The sequence below is a fragment of the Phlebotomus argentipes genome, unplaced genomic scaffold, assembly GCF_947086385.1.
Source record: "Phlebotomus argentipes unplaced genomic scaffold, Phlebotomus argentipes genome assembly scaffold_18, whole genome shotgun sequence".
Classification (NCBI taxonomy): Eukaryota; Metazoa; Arthropoda; class Insecta; order Diptera; family Psychodidae; genus Phlebotomus; species Phlebotomus argentipes.
The window spans coordinates 14,141,963-14,155,908 of NW_026776177.1; the positions used below are offsets into that span (position 1 = coordinate 14,141,963).

General features: G+C 39.3%; 1 protein-coding gene across 7 annotated transcripts in view; it reads right to left on the bottom strand.

Moving 5' to 3' along the window:
• The window catches only part of LOC132260460 (RNA binding protein fox-1 homolog 2), a 43,504-nt gene extending 35,652 nt beyond the window's left edge, over nt 1-7,852 (bottom strand). For 6 of the 7 annotated variants that reach the window (XM_059758585.1, XM_059758579.1, XM_059758580.1 and 3 more), the window contains exon 1: nt 7,780-7,852. In XM_059758585.1, the coding sequence (XP_059614568.1) occupies nt 7,780-7,842 (63 nt within the window). In that variant the 5' untranslated portion in view covers nt 7,843-7,852. Of the gene's footprint in view, nt 1-4,824; nt 5,298-7,779 lie in introns of those variants that run through there. The other variant, XM_059758584.1, reaches the window with a different exon arrangement.
• Nucleotides 7,853-13,946: the final 6,094 nt, after the last annotated feature.

Genomic DNA, 13,946 nt, shown 5'->3' on the forward strand with positions numbered 1-13,946 from the left:
AAAAGACGCGACTGGAAAAAATCACACACACACACTCGCGTCCAAGGGAAACGTGTCTGGAATTTAAGCGCTCTCAGAATTAATCCCTCGAGACAATCTCCTCCTCATCTCCACGCACACACACACATTCATTCTCCCGAACAATGAGACACAATCTATCAATTGAATTTGTATGACTTCCATGTCGAGACATCAACGCTCCTCACAAATATTTCGCTCCATCAATATTCACCGCCTCAAAGTGAGACTTTCTCAACATCTTCACGATTATTCGACACAATATCATTTTAATATTCATATTCCCTCCAGAGAATGTCATCATCAACAATTAAAGGCTCCCCAAAAAGCGAAGGACATCGCAACAAATATACAACAGGAAATGAATGTTTTCAATTGAGAATGAGTTTTTCTCGTAATTGAAAACATCCATTTGTCATACGTATGTATGTATGAGTTTATTTGCAAAGGATGAGGAAAAGCGACGAGTCCCATTAACCCACCCCAAATCTCTCACCCACATAATAAATGCAATTTTGCACACAAACACCATCAGATCAATAGTCAATCATCGCCGAGAGGCAAAAATGGCCAACAAAGGTGATGCTTTGCCCAGGTGAAAATGGGATATTTTGCCAGAGTTTTCCATTTGTTACCACGGATCATCGGATATCCGATAGCTTTCGATATACAGTACAACAGAAAGGGGTTATAAAGCAGAAGTTGGGTGTCATTTATACTGAAATTCCACTCAATCGAGAGGATCAAAGTCATTATTTATGTTCTACATGCAAATTTTGATCTTAATTTTCTCCCAGCTTTTCTCTCCATCTTCCCAGCTCAGATACACTGATGAAGCCAAGAAAGCGATAAGTAAGATCGTGAACTTCTCATAGATTCCTACCCATTGAGGATGTTTTGTCAGGCAAAGATATATTGCAAGATCCACATTATAATTTCTACCTGCCTATAGAATATTAATTGAGGATGATTTCATGATACACCCTCATCGAAAAGGGTTTCAATATCACACACACACACACACATACACACTTTTGCCTATTGTGCATGTCTCAAATCACACTCAATCAGAACGAGTGTCATGTTCAACATGTTCTTTGACCCAAAATCACATGCATCGAATGTTTCACCCATTGAATGGCCATTAAGCCGATTGATGAGATGTCCTTCCTTAAATTGCCTTCCATCGGCCACAGCATAAATTGCAATATACCAGCAACAATACACGTTGGTCTCGATTAATCGATCAAGATAGCACCCTTTGTGTGCGATAAGTAGTGGCTTGTCTTTCAATTAACACTCCACCCAAAATGGGGAGCTTCTGGGATGAATTCTGGCGTGGAAATGAGTACGCTATCGTGTGCCCCATTTTTGCTCGCAATTCATTGTAAATACATTGAGAATTACTGCCATTCAGCTGGGATTTCAGCTGTGATTTGGCTGAAAAAAGAGCCTCGCCGCATATCAATTCTTGATAAACTTTGTATTTTTCTCTGAACCACTGAGCAATAAATGAAAGTGATTGATGGACGAGAGGCTGTGCGGAGGGCAGCGGGACGGGATTTACTTGATAAATGGCAATGCTTGTAAGGTGATAAGTGTAAATAACATGGGAGTTTAAAGAAGAGAGCAAAAACAGATCGCGCCAGTATTGAATGTCTCAAGTTGATGAGTTTATTTCTTAAATATTTACACTGCAATTAATGTTTCTCTCTTTATTTAACAATCTACACCAGCGCGGAGGCAGAAAAAAACGATAGTCTTATGTGTACTCCAGCCAAATTTGTTCCAGCCAAGCGTAATTCTTCTCTTGATTGTTGTCAACTATCGATTTGGGACGAGCAGCTACAAAAAAAATGTCACGATTTCTGGCTCATGAGTGAATTGATTTATAACTTCCGCCTTGAATCCTCTCTTCACTTCATAAACTCCCTACACATGGATATTCCTCCATCCTCTCTTCATTGTCAGAAACTCCGGGGCGATTTAAGGAAGACGAGTACTTATTGAGTGGATTTTGCCAGTAGTTCGAGACTCTTGAAATATTTCTCAACAAGCTTGCTCCACTTCTTCAATATACAACTCCATCATCTCAGCAAGAGCTTCTGCAGCATCTCAGAATCGATCAAATTGATATAATACACTTCTTCCGCTTTGGACTAAATTTTAAACACCCCGCACACACACACATACACACTCACACACACGCACGCACGCCAAAAGAGCTTTGTGCTATTTATAGTATAGAAAATACTTTTTGCGACCGAACCCAACCCAGAAAAATCATGTTTGCCAACCACTGGAATTCAAAAAATCACTCTCGATTCACACATGATTTCACTAAATATTATCACATTCAAATGTGATCGTTTATGTCATAGATGTGTATTTTAATCTGTCCAGAAACAAACTTGCAGCATAAACTGACTCGTAATGTTGCTGTATTGGAGGGGAGAGCACACATATTTACATTAAAAAGTCGTTGGAATGCTGCTGAAGCTGGTATAACGCATAGTCGTATTTATTGAAGGAAAGTTCAACAATTTTATGCCTCTTCACAAGTGTTCATTTTGATTGAAAAATAGTGACCAAAAAGATACAACCGAACACAAATTTATCACCCAGATTTTAAAGTGTTGCTCAGCATGTAAAATACCAAGCAAAATAAAAGTCAAATTTAACAGGAAAGCATGTAAAATTGCGCAAATATTTGATTTCCCTCTAAAAATTAATTGCAACTGTGAGAATTTTAATGTTTGTTTAGCTGAAACTCATGTTTTTAATAGTTCCTCTCATGGGGAAAAATATGATCGTCTAGATAACTTTCCAACTCTTTCATAAAATTCACAAATATCTAATTACAAACCTTAATTGCTTATCTAACAAACCATAGCTCAAAGTAGTCATTGATTTACAGTCATGCTGGTCTTCTAAATCAAATTCCATTGCCACTATGACAGATATTCCAATCATATTTTCATTGCATCTCAATATTACAATGCAATTCAAACATCTCGACCTATTTCTATAAAATTCTTAGCTAAAATTGGTTTGTTGATCTTTTATCCTCAATTTATCCTTTGAAACTGACAGACTTCAAAATTCTAAACAATCACAAAGCCTCACTTAAACCTTACCATTGGCAACAAAGATTGTATTGTATTTCAAAGGAAACTCAGCAGAAGTATTAAATTCTACCTCTAGCGAAAGCTTTTCACCGCACTAAACATCATCCCTTTGAGATTGAAACACACGACTAACAGCGCAAAAGCAGGTCGAAATGTTCTTCACAAATTGCAATTAACGCTTGAGTGGAAATTATGAAGAGCATTTCCCATAAGCAGAATCCTCTTTATGGAAAATTTAAAAACATCTCTCTATTTGAGAAAAAGATTCTCCGTCTAATACCGTAAATTCACATTTACACAGACTTTCTCGAACCCGCTTCGCACACCTGCACAAGAGATTTGAGGTGTGAACATCGCGAAGTTCATCTTTATCAAAATTTAATGCTCAATTCGTGAGCGCTCTTCACTATTATTGCGAAACATTTCGTGAGAATGGGCTTCAATCAATGGCCAGTTGTGCAATAGGTTTCCCACAGCACTGATTAACAGTCCCTTTTCCTCACAACATGTGATTCCGTCAACGGTGTTGGTAAGAACGCGTGTGTGCGCTATAATTAAGAAGTCGAAGAGCGGAAGTCTTCTTGAAAACAAATTAAGCGGTAATCTCTTTTGCTGTACCGGAGGGTCTTTTATTTTTAACTGTGGCTTCTGCCACGCTTCGTGATCATCTATAAATGGCAAGATATTTCCCTCACTCTTCATCACCATCATCATCTGCTGATCAGTTTTGTTATTCCATTTTCCCTCAAGCATCGTTTCTTTTTCACCTCTACCATCATTTCAGACCTTTTCTCCAAGCCTGTCGAGAGAAAATCAATGGGAAATTCCGCGGGGAGCAGAAGTGGAGAGATCATTGAAATATGATACTGAGGGGAATTGAACCCACACATTTTACAGGCTCCCCTTTTATCCTTCCCATCGCTTTATCTGTCATCTCCCCTGGGAGTGGACGAAGTTTGAAATTTTCACTTCAACCCCATCGCAGTTCCCGAATTTATTCTGCTTCGTGGAATGATTCGATTTATTATAAATTTCACTCTGCATTGTCAATCAACTGGACCAGTTTTTTCGGCGTTGCATCACTTTTTCTAACCACAGTTTATATTGGTCGATTCACTTATTTTGCATATAACTGTGCCTACAGCGGAAATATGCTCAAGAGTCAATGAAGAGTCAACTTTCTCAAGAGTCCTTCAGCTGTTGTATGCGTTTTTTCTCTTATGGGATTCGAATGAAACAGGAAAAAGTTAAATTCTATTTTATCATACTGATATTCCGAAGAATCAATTTACATGAAAAACTGTTTACGACACGACAGATCCTCAAGTGAACGCGAAGATTAACTCAGCAAGAACATCTCTCTTGTTAGTAATTAAAAAAAAAACCAAGGAGTGCATCAAACATTCTGATGCCGCCTGTCTGTGGCGGAGAACAGTAAATAAATAACCTTCCAGCCTGCCAAACCCGACCTCTCCCGGCCCTCGTCGCGCACCCAAGCGAGACAAAGCGCGTCTCGTGAGCCTGGAGGCCCCAGCCCCGTGTCTCCGCCACTCCCGGCCAGGCTGGGGTATTTTGGGACGTCGTGGAGCATCTGCAGCGCGATGCCGAGACAAAGAGATGCGCCCGAGAGGCCGCGAGTGGCAACATCTGGCGCACAGATTTCGGCCTGCGTGCTTACCGGGTAGTACATTCCTTGCGGAGGGAGGAAGAACGCTCCTGAGCCCCACAGCTTGATGCCTGTCTCTGGCGCGCCGGGGGTGAAGTTTGTGTGTATGGTGGTCCGGAAAGCTCCGAATTCACAGCTGGCACGCCCCAGATGATGCCTCTGCGCCTCCGCCAAGGTGCATCCGGTGCATCCGGGTCCGGGAGAGTCTCCAGGCGCGCGCGCCCTCTGCCGCCTAGACTCCTCTGCTAACAAGAACTACTTGGCTGCGGGGCGCCTCTCGTCAGCACGCCCGGATTACCGAATTTGTACGCCACACAATCTCCGCTTGGTGCGCTTGAACTCCTTGCTTTTCCACTGCACTGGGAAATTCCCTCACAAATCACAGCACAAGATTTTCACAGCACTGCAGACAAACTTCAACTGAGCGACGAAATGAAAATGGCTGTCACCTCGATGGCTCCTCAACACCACGAGCGAGATAGCACGAGAAGTCCTACTGTCAATTCCGCAGGGCGTCCATTCGAGCAAAAGAGACGACACTACACTGCCCAATTGCGCATGACGAGCACGAACAATCAATGATCATCGCATCGTCGATGATTCTTCAGATGCACAGGCAAGCTCTGCTTGTCTCGCTCGCACTCACTCTCAACCAATTGGGGAGCTCTCACTCAGGGATGCTCTGTTTACACGTGGATTCCATTGGGAAATTCCGGAGCACTCCAAAAGCACGACGCCACGATGTTTGGTGAGGGATGTGGAAAATCTCGGCTTGACGGGGAAAATACACCCCCAAAAAGCCAGGAAAATGAGGAGCAAGAAAGCGAGAGAATTTTCGCTCAGTAGAGACACAAACCAACAAATTTAACGGCCAGAGAGAGGAAAGAAAACAGTAAAACGTTCTAACCTCACTTTCTGAGCACCCGCCAAATTTACAATCTTCACTTCTAATTTTCCATTCAAGTCAACAAGTTTCCTTATCAAAATCAACCCAAAGCTAATAATCCCCCTTCCCCACGTCCACTTTCTCCCCTGAAGTCCATTTCCTAAGAGATTTCCCTCGTTAAAGTGCGACAATTGATGCGTCCTCACGCGCCAAACTTTGATTCATGAATAAACCCCAAAATAGGATGATATTATCGCCGCCCCATCGCACGATTTCTCCCGGGAAGCACAGTTAATGTAATCGTTTGATTATCTCAAAGGCTCTGAGAAAGTTGTTGCGTAAAAATTGAGTGGAAAATTATTGAAATTCACACGAAATGTGAGACTCTCGTGCTCCTCGTGCCTGTGAGGTGAATTTTATGCCTCAACATTTAATCTTCTCGTGTAAACTTTTGCCTCCATGACCCAAAACGTTGTTTGGGGTATTTGGAGAGGTGGTGGAGAATAGGAGGAGCTCCGTTACGCACCTTCTGGATGGTAATTTTCCGCCTTTTCCACTCAATTTGAGCACAGACGGGAAATTGAAGAGTTGGTAAAATTCTCCGCCAGAGACGTGCTTTTTCGCAACAAACGTATCATCTACTTGTTCTATAGCATCTTCTCACGCTTTCTTAAAATAGGAAAATACAGGAAAGGTGTTGAAAAAATGAGATGGAAAGGACATACCCAAATTTCCGTATTCAGTCGCGGCCATTCCTCATTCAATTGCCTATTTATCTGGAAATTCTGCCAAAAATTCGCCATTCTGCGACCAAAGGATGATACAGTGGGAAAGATGAAACACGGTGAAGATGATTTTACCAGGATTTGTGAATAAAAGAACAGGAAAATGGGTGAGAGGATACAGAACGACGCATACAGTCTGTGACAGACAGCGTGGAACTGAAGCGAAGGCGCGACAGCTGCTCGCGGCAAAATAACGGACGCCACTGCAGCGCCATCACATCAAAGTGACTGTAAACACGCGATGGACGAATAAATCCATGAGATCGAACAATAATTACATCGCGTTTTTTATAAATTAATACCAATTTCCACTGTTTTCGCTTCACACCAATTAGTGAATGTGACGATTTGCTATTTACATTTCACATCGAACCCGTTTCAATGGAATACAGAGCAATTCAATACAGTACCTAACATTTATTGTGAATAAATTAAGCGGCTTTATCAGAGCATTTCTATAGGGTTGTTTTTCATAGTCAAGAGAATATTTAAATCATACTTTCCAGAATAACGCGAAATAATTTCTATTAATTAATTAGCAATGTTTATTAATTTAAATTTGGCGTGTAGACAAAAGGAAATACCATTTTCCCTTCGTGCAAACGCAGTTAGATAGAGTTTTTATGAAAAGGAAACATAAAAAGGTAACGATTGATATCACTGCCTTTTTATACGAGACACCTGCACCTTTCCCCACTGTGCCGTATAAACTGCCAAACTATCAAATAAAGTGTTTTTACGATGCACTTTTTTGAGCTTCATGTAAATCTTGAAATACTCTTTTGGGGTTGTTAAAATTCAAATTTCCCTGTCGCGCGAGCAATCTGTGTGGAAAACTGCAATATTAAAATATTCTCCATAAAATAAAGGGAATGTCATGCGTGAGAAAACTTGCAGAATCTACGGAAAGTCAGTATGAAAACTTTATGACACTCTCAAAATGTTAATTGTGCGCGCAGGAAAGGTTGAACGATTTAATTATGGCGCATCTTCACGATAAAACAACGCGGGTGGCAATAATGAGCAATTAATTGTAAATCAATGAGTTGAAATAGCGTAAATGGGCATGGAATGATAATTTTTCACTTGAAACTAAAGCTCACAGATCAATATCGCCAATTTAAGCTTTGACAGAAAGGCGGTGACGAGAAAATAGTTGGCGATTGCTCGTGGGAAATGAGATTAGAGTGTGACATCAGGTGCCTAATTATTCATAATTCATGCATACGTGAAGAGTTGGATGTTAATTCGGAGAGTGAGAATCACCCTTTCGGCACCGCCCACTCAAAAGCTCACCTGTCGCTGAGCGAAGTTGATATCAACCAGAGGAATCACCGTCTTCATGTTAACGGCTGACATTGTCACTATCTGGACGAGAAAGGCTGCGACGCTCCTCGGGTTTCTGCAATGAGAACACCAGATGAATTAGCAAAACTTTGCGTTGTCAAGAAAAAAAAATCCAAGATATTGAATTTGCAAGGAATGTTTTTAAGAAATTTCTTTTGTGCCAAGAGTAAGACAAAAACTTTCGAATTAGCATTCTCGCAAGAGCGAAATAAGATGGCAGACTAATCAACTAATCGCATAATAAAAGCTATTCCCTTGGTTATTCCCGAATATATTTAATTAATAACACGCGGTGCACGATTATGTGTAGGTATATAAAGAATAATCTGAAGTTTACCTACGCTCATATCGTGTATTTTTGTTGACAACTCTTCTTCTTACACTATCCCGAAGTTCTTTCCTCTGAACCCCATTTAAATCGCTTTCAGCGATTTATGAGTTTCTTTGTAGACAGACTTGGCTTCCTTGGAACATCGACAGTGATGAAGTCCCGAACAAAGTCATTAAAGTTTCACATACCGCAGGAAAATCAGCGTGTTTCGTGCGCCTCCTAGTAAATTTCAACTCTAAAGAAGTCTTGTTGCGGTGTGAGGAAAATTAGTGCCGAAAAAATTGGTTACGGATCAATTATATTGAGGTTGTCCATTTGCTTCATGTGGGAAAAGGCCATGGAAATGTTATAAATCACATTCCAGCGTGCGCGTCCTTCTGCAGAAGAGCTCCTTCCATCGAATCACTTTTCACGATGGAAAATGCTATAAATATTGCAACAGCTCGCCATCAGACTGACCTTTTTTCCTTCACTTTCCCGCGTCTTTTTGCTCTGCTTTTCCCGCCGTTTTTGCCATTTTTCCCGCGGAGAACAGAAAACTGCATGCAAAGCAGGGAGAAATTTATATTCACTCTCTTCCGAAAGGGTGGGAAAGTTTTCCACGGTGGGTGGAGAAAAGTTTCATGTTACCATTTCCAGCGAAGAATGTTTTGTTGGCGAATTGAATTATCTTAAGGCGAGAGCTTAGCATCAAAAAAACCTCTAGTCTCAATGCTTTAATCGATTTTTGAAAATTCACCCAAGCGTGGATTAAACAGTCTAGGAAAAATTTAATTTAAGCACCTTTAATACATTGAAATAGAGCGGGAAGTTTTTGCATATACTCTAAATTCCACGACACGTAATTTATGCACAGACAAGTGTGCATTTCAAAATTGTATTGAAAAGGCTCGCTTTTTAATGATTTGCGGTCGAAAAGTTTGCATTCGCGTTATGAATTTGCATATTTTAATAATCCTTTAATGGCATATCTGTGCCACAAATTTGCGTTGTGGTTAAATTGAATTCATCTCTACAACTCTGAATTTATTTAGCTATCGTTCGCGCAATTTTGATCGCAATTTTTAGTGACTTATCGCGAATATTGCATCCACACCGTTCCAAAATTTCTCTTATTACTTTAAACTTCCTTTCTGACATTATCGTTGTTGATGCATCTAGATGGATGTGAAATATCCAATTTGGCTAAATGCCTGTCAATTTGTTGCTATTTGAGAAGGAGCTTTCGTAGAAATGCTATTTTCATTCTTTGAGAAATTGGCTACATCGATTTTTCAGCAGATAGATCACAATCTGAAGTGCCAACATTGGAATGTGAAGACATTCTCATTCCCATTTCCAGCTGAAACTAATCAGCATGCAAAATTATTTGAGATGATGTTGATTGTATAATTAAAATAAGTTAAATTTTTTTCTTCGCTTGGATGAATATTTTACATTGTTTTATACTTGGTAAAACTGTTATTCTCTTCACATACAAGTATTTCAGATGTAAAGTTTTAATTACAAAATTAGAAAACCGATTTCAAATGACATCGCGAAACCGTTTCTAAATATGTATATTTGAAAAAAAAATTTCTTTCATGAGAAAATTCGTTTAATCGTTATTTAATTTTACAAATTAATGTTTATATAAATTTTAAGGTATGTAAAGTCACCACACACTGACTTTTTTTATCCTCATTTTGTATGCACACTTCGTGCGACCGCATCGCCAACACCAATTGCATTTTCTACACTCACGTCGGGATCTGACCGTGAAAAGTGGGGAGAAACTGCGCTCAAAGTTCTAATTCAATTGAATGTGCAAATTGAGTCTATTTCTAAAACCGTGTGTTTTGGGCACATTGTTGCGTTCGCTGGTTCAGGAAGAGCCCGCATGAATAGATAAATCTGTCCACAGTTGAAATTGGCCATGCCAACAACTGCAGCTTTCCACGTTGCGCTTTCAATTACACTTCAGCGAACGACGAGAGCAAGGACGGGAGTCCAGGAAGCAGTCGAGGATGCGAAAAAGGGCGGAAGGAAGGGTGAAAAGCTCCCGTGGCATTCATTTGATGGAGTGCAAAAAATCGTCGTCAAATGCGCAAAGAAAGGGACTTAAATTATTTGATGCCCTTTTCATGTCCAGAGCTTTTTAAGGGGCTTCACACAGTGTATTAAAGCCAGTGAAAATGTCGACACCGGAAGTCGCATCATCCTCCACACTTTTACCCGCCATTGGCCATAATACAGAAATGACACGAAACACGACACTCGAGGACTCTCACTCGAACTGAAAATTACACCATCTCGAAAAACTCCATTAAAGTGTTTTGCAACACTTCACAGAACTACAGGGCAATTCAGATTCAAGTGTGTAAGGTACAATCATTACAACCACAATTAAAAGTACAGAAAGTCAAAGTGTTTTAAAATGTGGTTCATAATTTATTCAGTCAACTTTTACTCAACCATCAATTTCTGAACTTAAATTTTGATTAGCAATTTAGTGTCCAGAGATGACGTGATGCAAATGCCGCTAGTTGACATATTTCTGCAAAAATCTTCCAAAATCCCGATATTTGATACGAATTTTCATAGTAATTTTTCAGAGAATCCGACATGTGACTGATTAAAACTCGGAATTACTCTAAAATTCAATTCATTACAATTCGGCATGCAACAAGACAATTGACATGTGCATTATATTGAACTTGTAAAAAGCTTTGGGAAAATCGCCTTGAAAGCCTTCACAAAAAGCACTGCCACTAATTGAGAGAGGATTTTCACTGTGAACCACGTCAATGGCATTATAAAAAAAGCTCCCTGACATTTGTGGTAAAATGTAATTGAAATTTCACACTCGCACTTTATTACATGTATAAAGCATAATTTTATGTATAATAAAAAGCTGCAATTTTGCCCCATTAACCCGTTAATCACCAAACCCCTTTTGCGTATCAAACTCAGATCGTGTGTTCTGGTTCATTGAGATTGACATCTGCGGTGAAGATCTGGGAAATTGTGTACATTGCTCCACTCCGGCTAATTCCGTCGTGTTGTCATTGACGACTGATAATGGATTGGGTGAAAAGCACTGGCGGCGTGATGCTCAAAATAGAGTCCCAAAACCACCACCCAAACGCTCATTTGTGCGGCCGGAAATGCGTGCGGATTTACATTGACGCTGAATACCAGATTAATATTATCGCAAACTGCCATCGCATACAACATTTAGTTAATGCTTTCGCTGGCATGGGGACATTGGGGGTGGTCTTTGTTTTTCAGTCACGAATGCTGTCCCAGTCGTTGGAATTTTCTCACAATAAAACTCACATTAGAGAAGCCAACCACTCACACACCTTTTCGCTTTTGGACACGCCAATTGTACGGTTCTTATTCAATTTCACCACCCAGCCAGTATTCTGCAATCCCGTCTCTGCAATTGGAATTATTTTGCACAGCAAACATACATGTCGTCCATGCAAAAGCTGTCTCTTGCATTTCAGTCTCCGTGACGAATATCGAAATGACACCTGAAACTACAGTCTTGATGTGGTTGCTTATAAATCCAGGGTTGTAATATTTTAAGAATATTCCTGAACTTTCTGTTCACAGTTTTTCATAAGAAAAAGAACTTTTTAAAGCTACGTTCCTCTAATTAAACGCTTAAATCAACTGACAATGGTTCTGTGGGAAAAAAAAAATTCAGGCGAGATTTTTTTCGACTGGATGATAAAAACCAAAGGTACAGTGCCCCCAAATATAATAGTGACGTCAATTTAAAATTGGAATATGTGAAATATGACTAATTATATTCCTTATATGTGTTCCTTGACATTAAAATGGTCTTCAGAAGCCGCGATCTATCAAATACTCCGCCCACAATTCAATCTCCCTTGTTTTGAACTTCCTCTCCACTTCTATTGCTGTCGTCTAATTTTTTGCTCATTCCGCAGAATTTATAATATGCTCAGTGAAAGCGCTAACTCTCCTAGCAATTTTTCATACATTTCACAGGGGAATTTTGCATCTGCTGTCCTTGTGTGTCATTGTTTTTCCTCAAGTACACTTTTGTTACTCCGATGCAGGAATTTTATGCAAAAATATTGAAATGGGCCCTCACAGCGGGTGAAAAACAGTCTCCCGCATTTTCTATTATTGTTTCCTTTTGCCATGGGTGGGCGAATGACTCCCCAGAGGTCGGAACTCTTCAAACCATAATTTTTCCGGCTCACTAGAATGGACGGTATCCATCGATTCGAAGCCTTCACGCTGAGACACTAATTGAGTAGATGTTACACTAGAATTAAGGCTTAAGGAAGCGAGAAATTGACTTTCAAATGGACACCAATGCTGCCACAAGTTTTGCTTTAAAACTCTGGCTAGAGTTTGCGTTTGTTAAAAAAGAGAAAACAAACGAAATGCATGCAAATATAAAACCGTATTTACAAAGTATATAGGTATTTCCATTTCCCAACATTGAGGAAAGCGCCTTGTTCTATGCGACATGATAGAAAAATTCACCTCAGATATAGAGTTTTGCAAGAATCACAGTCAATGAATTTTAATGTAGGAGTGAAGACAAGTCCACAGGCAATATGATAAGAGACTCACACAACATTCACGCCTAGAGTGGAAAAATGCAATTCATTTGAATATTGAATTAAAAGACAAAGAATACTAAATTTACTGCAAAAACATCATTTCGATTTAAATTGCAAGTGTATAAAAACTGAAGCGATTAAGAGACGAAATTAAATTTATTATACAAGAAAACTGCGCGACAATTATCTAAATGAAAATAACTAAAATTTAAGGGGGAAAGGCGACACGTCGACCTGCAGAGTAGCACTTGAAATTTTTGAGATAAAATCACATCACTTTCAGAAGCTCATAAAATTATATGTCTTCCTCTTATAAGTTATGAACAATGTAGAATTCTCATAAATTCTCTTTATGTCAGAAAAATACCCAAAATAGTCTGTGAAACTTTTGAAAAAGACAGAAAATCTCCAGTGTTTTTGGTGGTCTTCGGCTGTAGTGCCCATCATTGACAAATGTATTTCATTTTGATTAAACCCCAAAATGAATTAATGTGTATTTTAATCCACATAAGCTCACTTACAATTGATTAATATAATCCGATCAATTATTATGAGCTTTTAATAGATGAAGACAGCTTAATGCCACACAATCAGCAAATTTATCTTGCTGTACTCACAGTCAATTTCTATGCACTTCACCAGACAACATAAACCAGTACATTTGCATTGCGGATTTCGTTCCGTTGTATCATTTACGCATGCAGAGAAATTGAATTTAGAGGGATTTGAGAGTGTCTCTTGAACCAATCTCATCGGATAACGTAAGCTTATTTCCCGTCTTTTCTTGGATTTTTCCTCAGATCGAAAGTTCACCCTCATAAAAGGCATAATCTTGCGGCACTAACCTCGAGATGGAATACATTATTCGTAGAGTTTGTATCGTTGAGAGGATTTCGAACCGAAATTGTTCATATGTTTCACACTGAGATACAAATCAAAGGATAAACAATGAACATGTCAAGTGTACACTCTTTATATATGATAAGGTTGTAAAAATTAAATTATGCGACAAAGTTTTCTCTTATTTTTCGTACAGTAAAAAAATATTCTTACACCAAAAATGCTGTAAATACTGTTAAATCGAAAAGCTTTATTTTCGGCATAAGAAACTAAGCTGACTATTTAATTAGTGAATGACAACTGAACGGCACATTGATAAAAGTGTTTTTCTCTATTTTAACTACCTTTAAATAGTA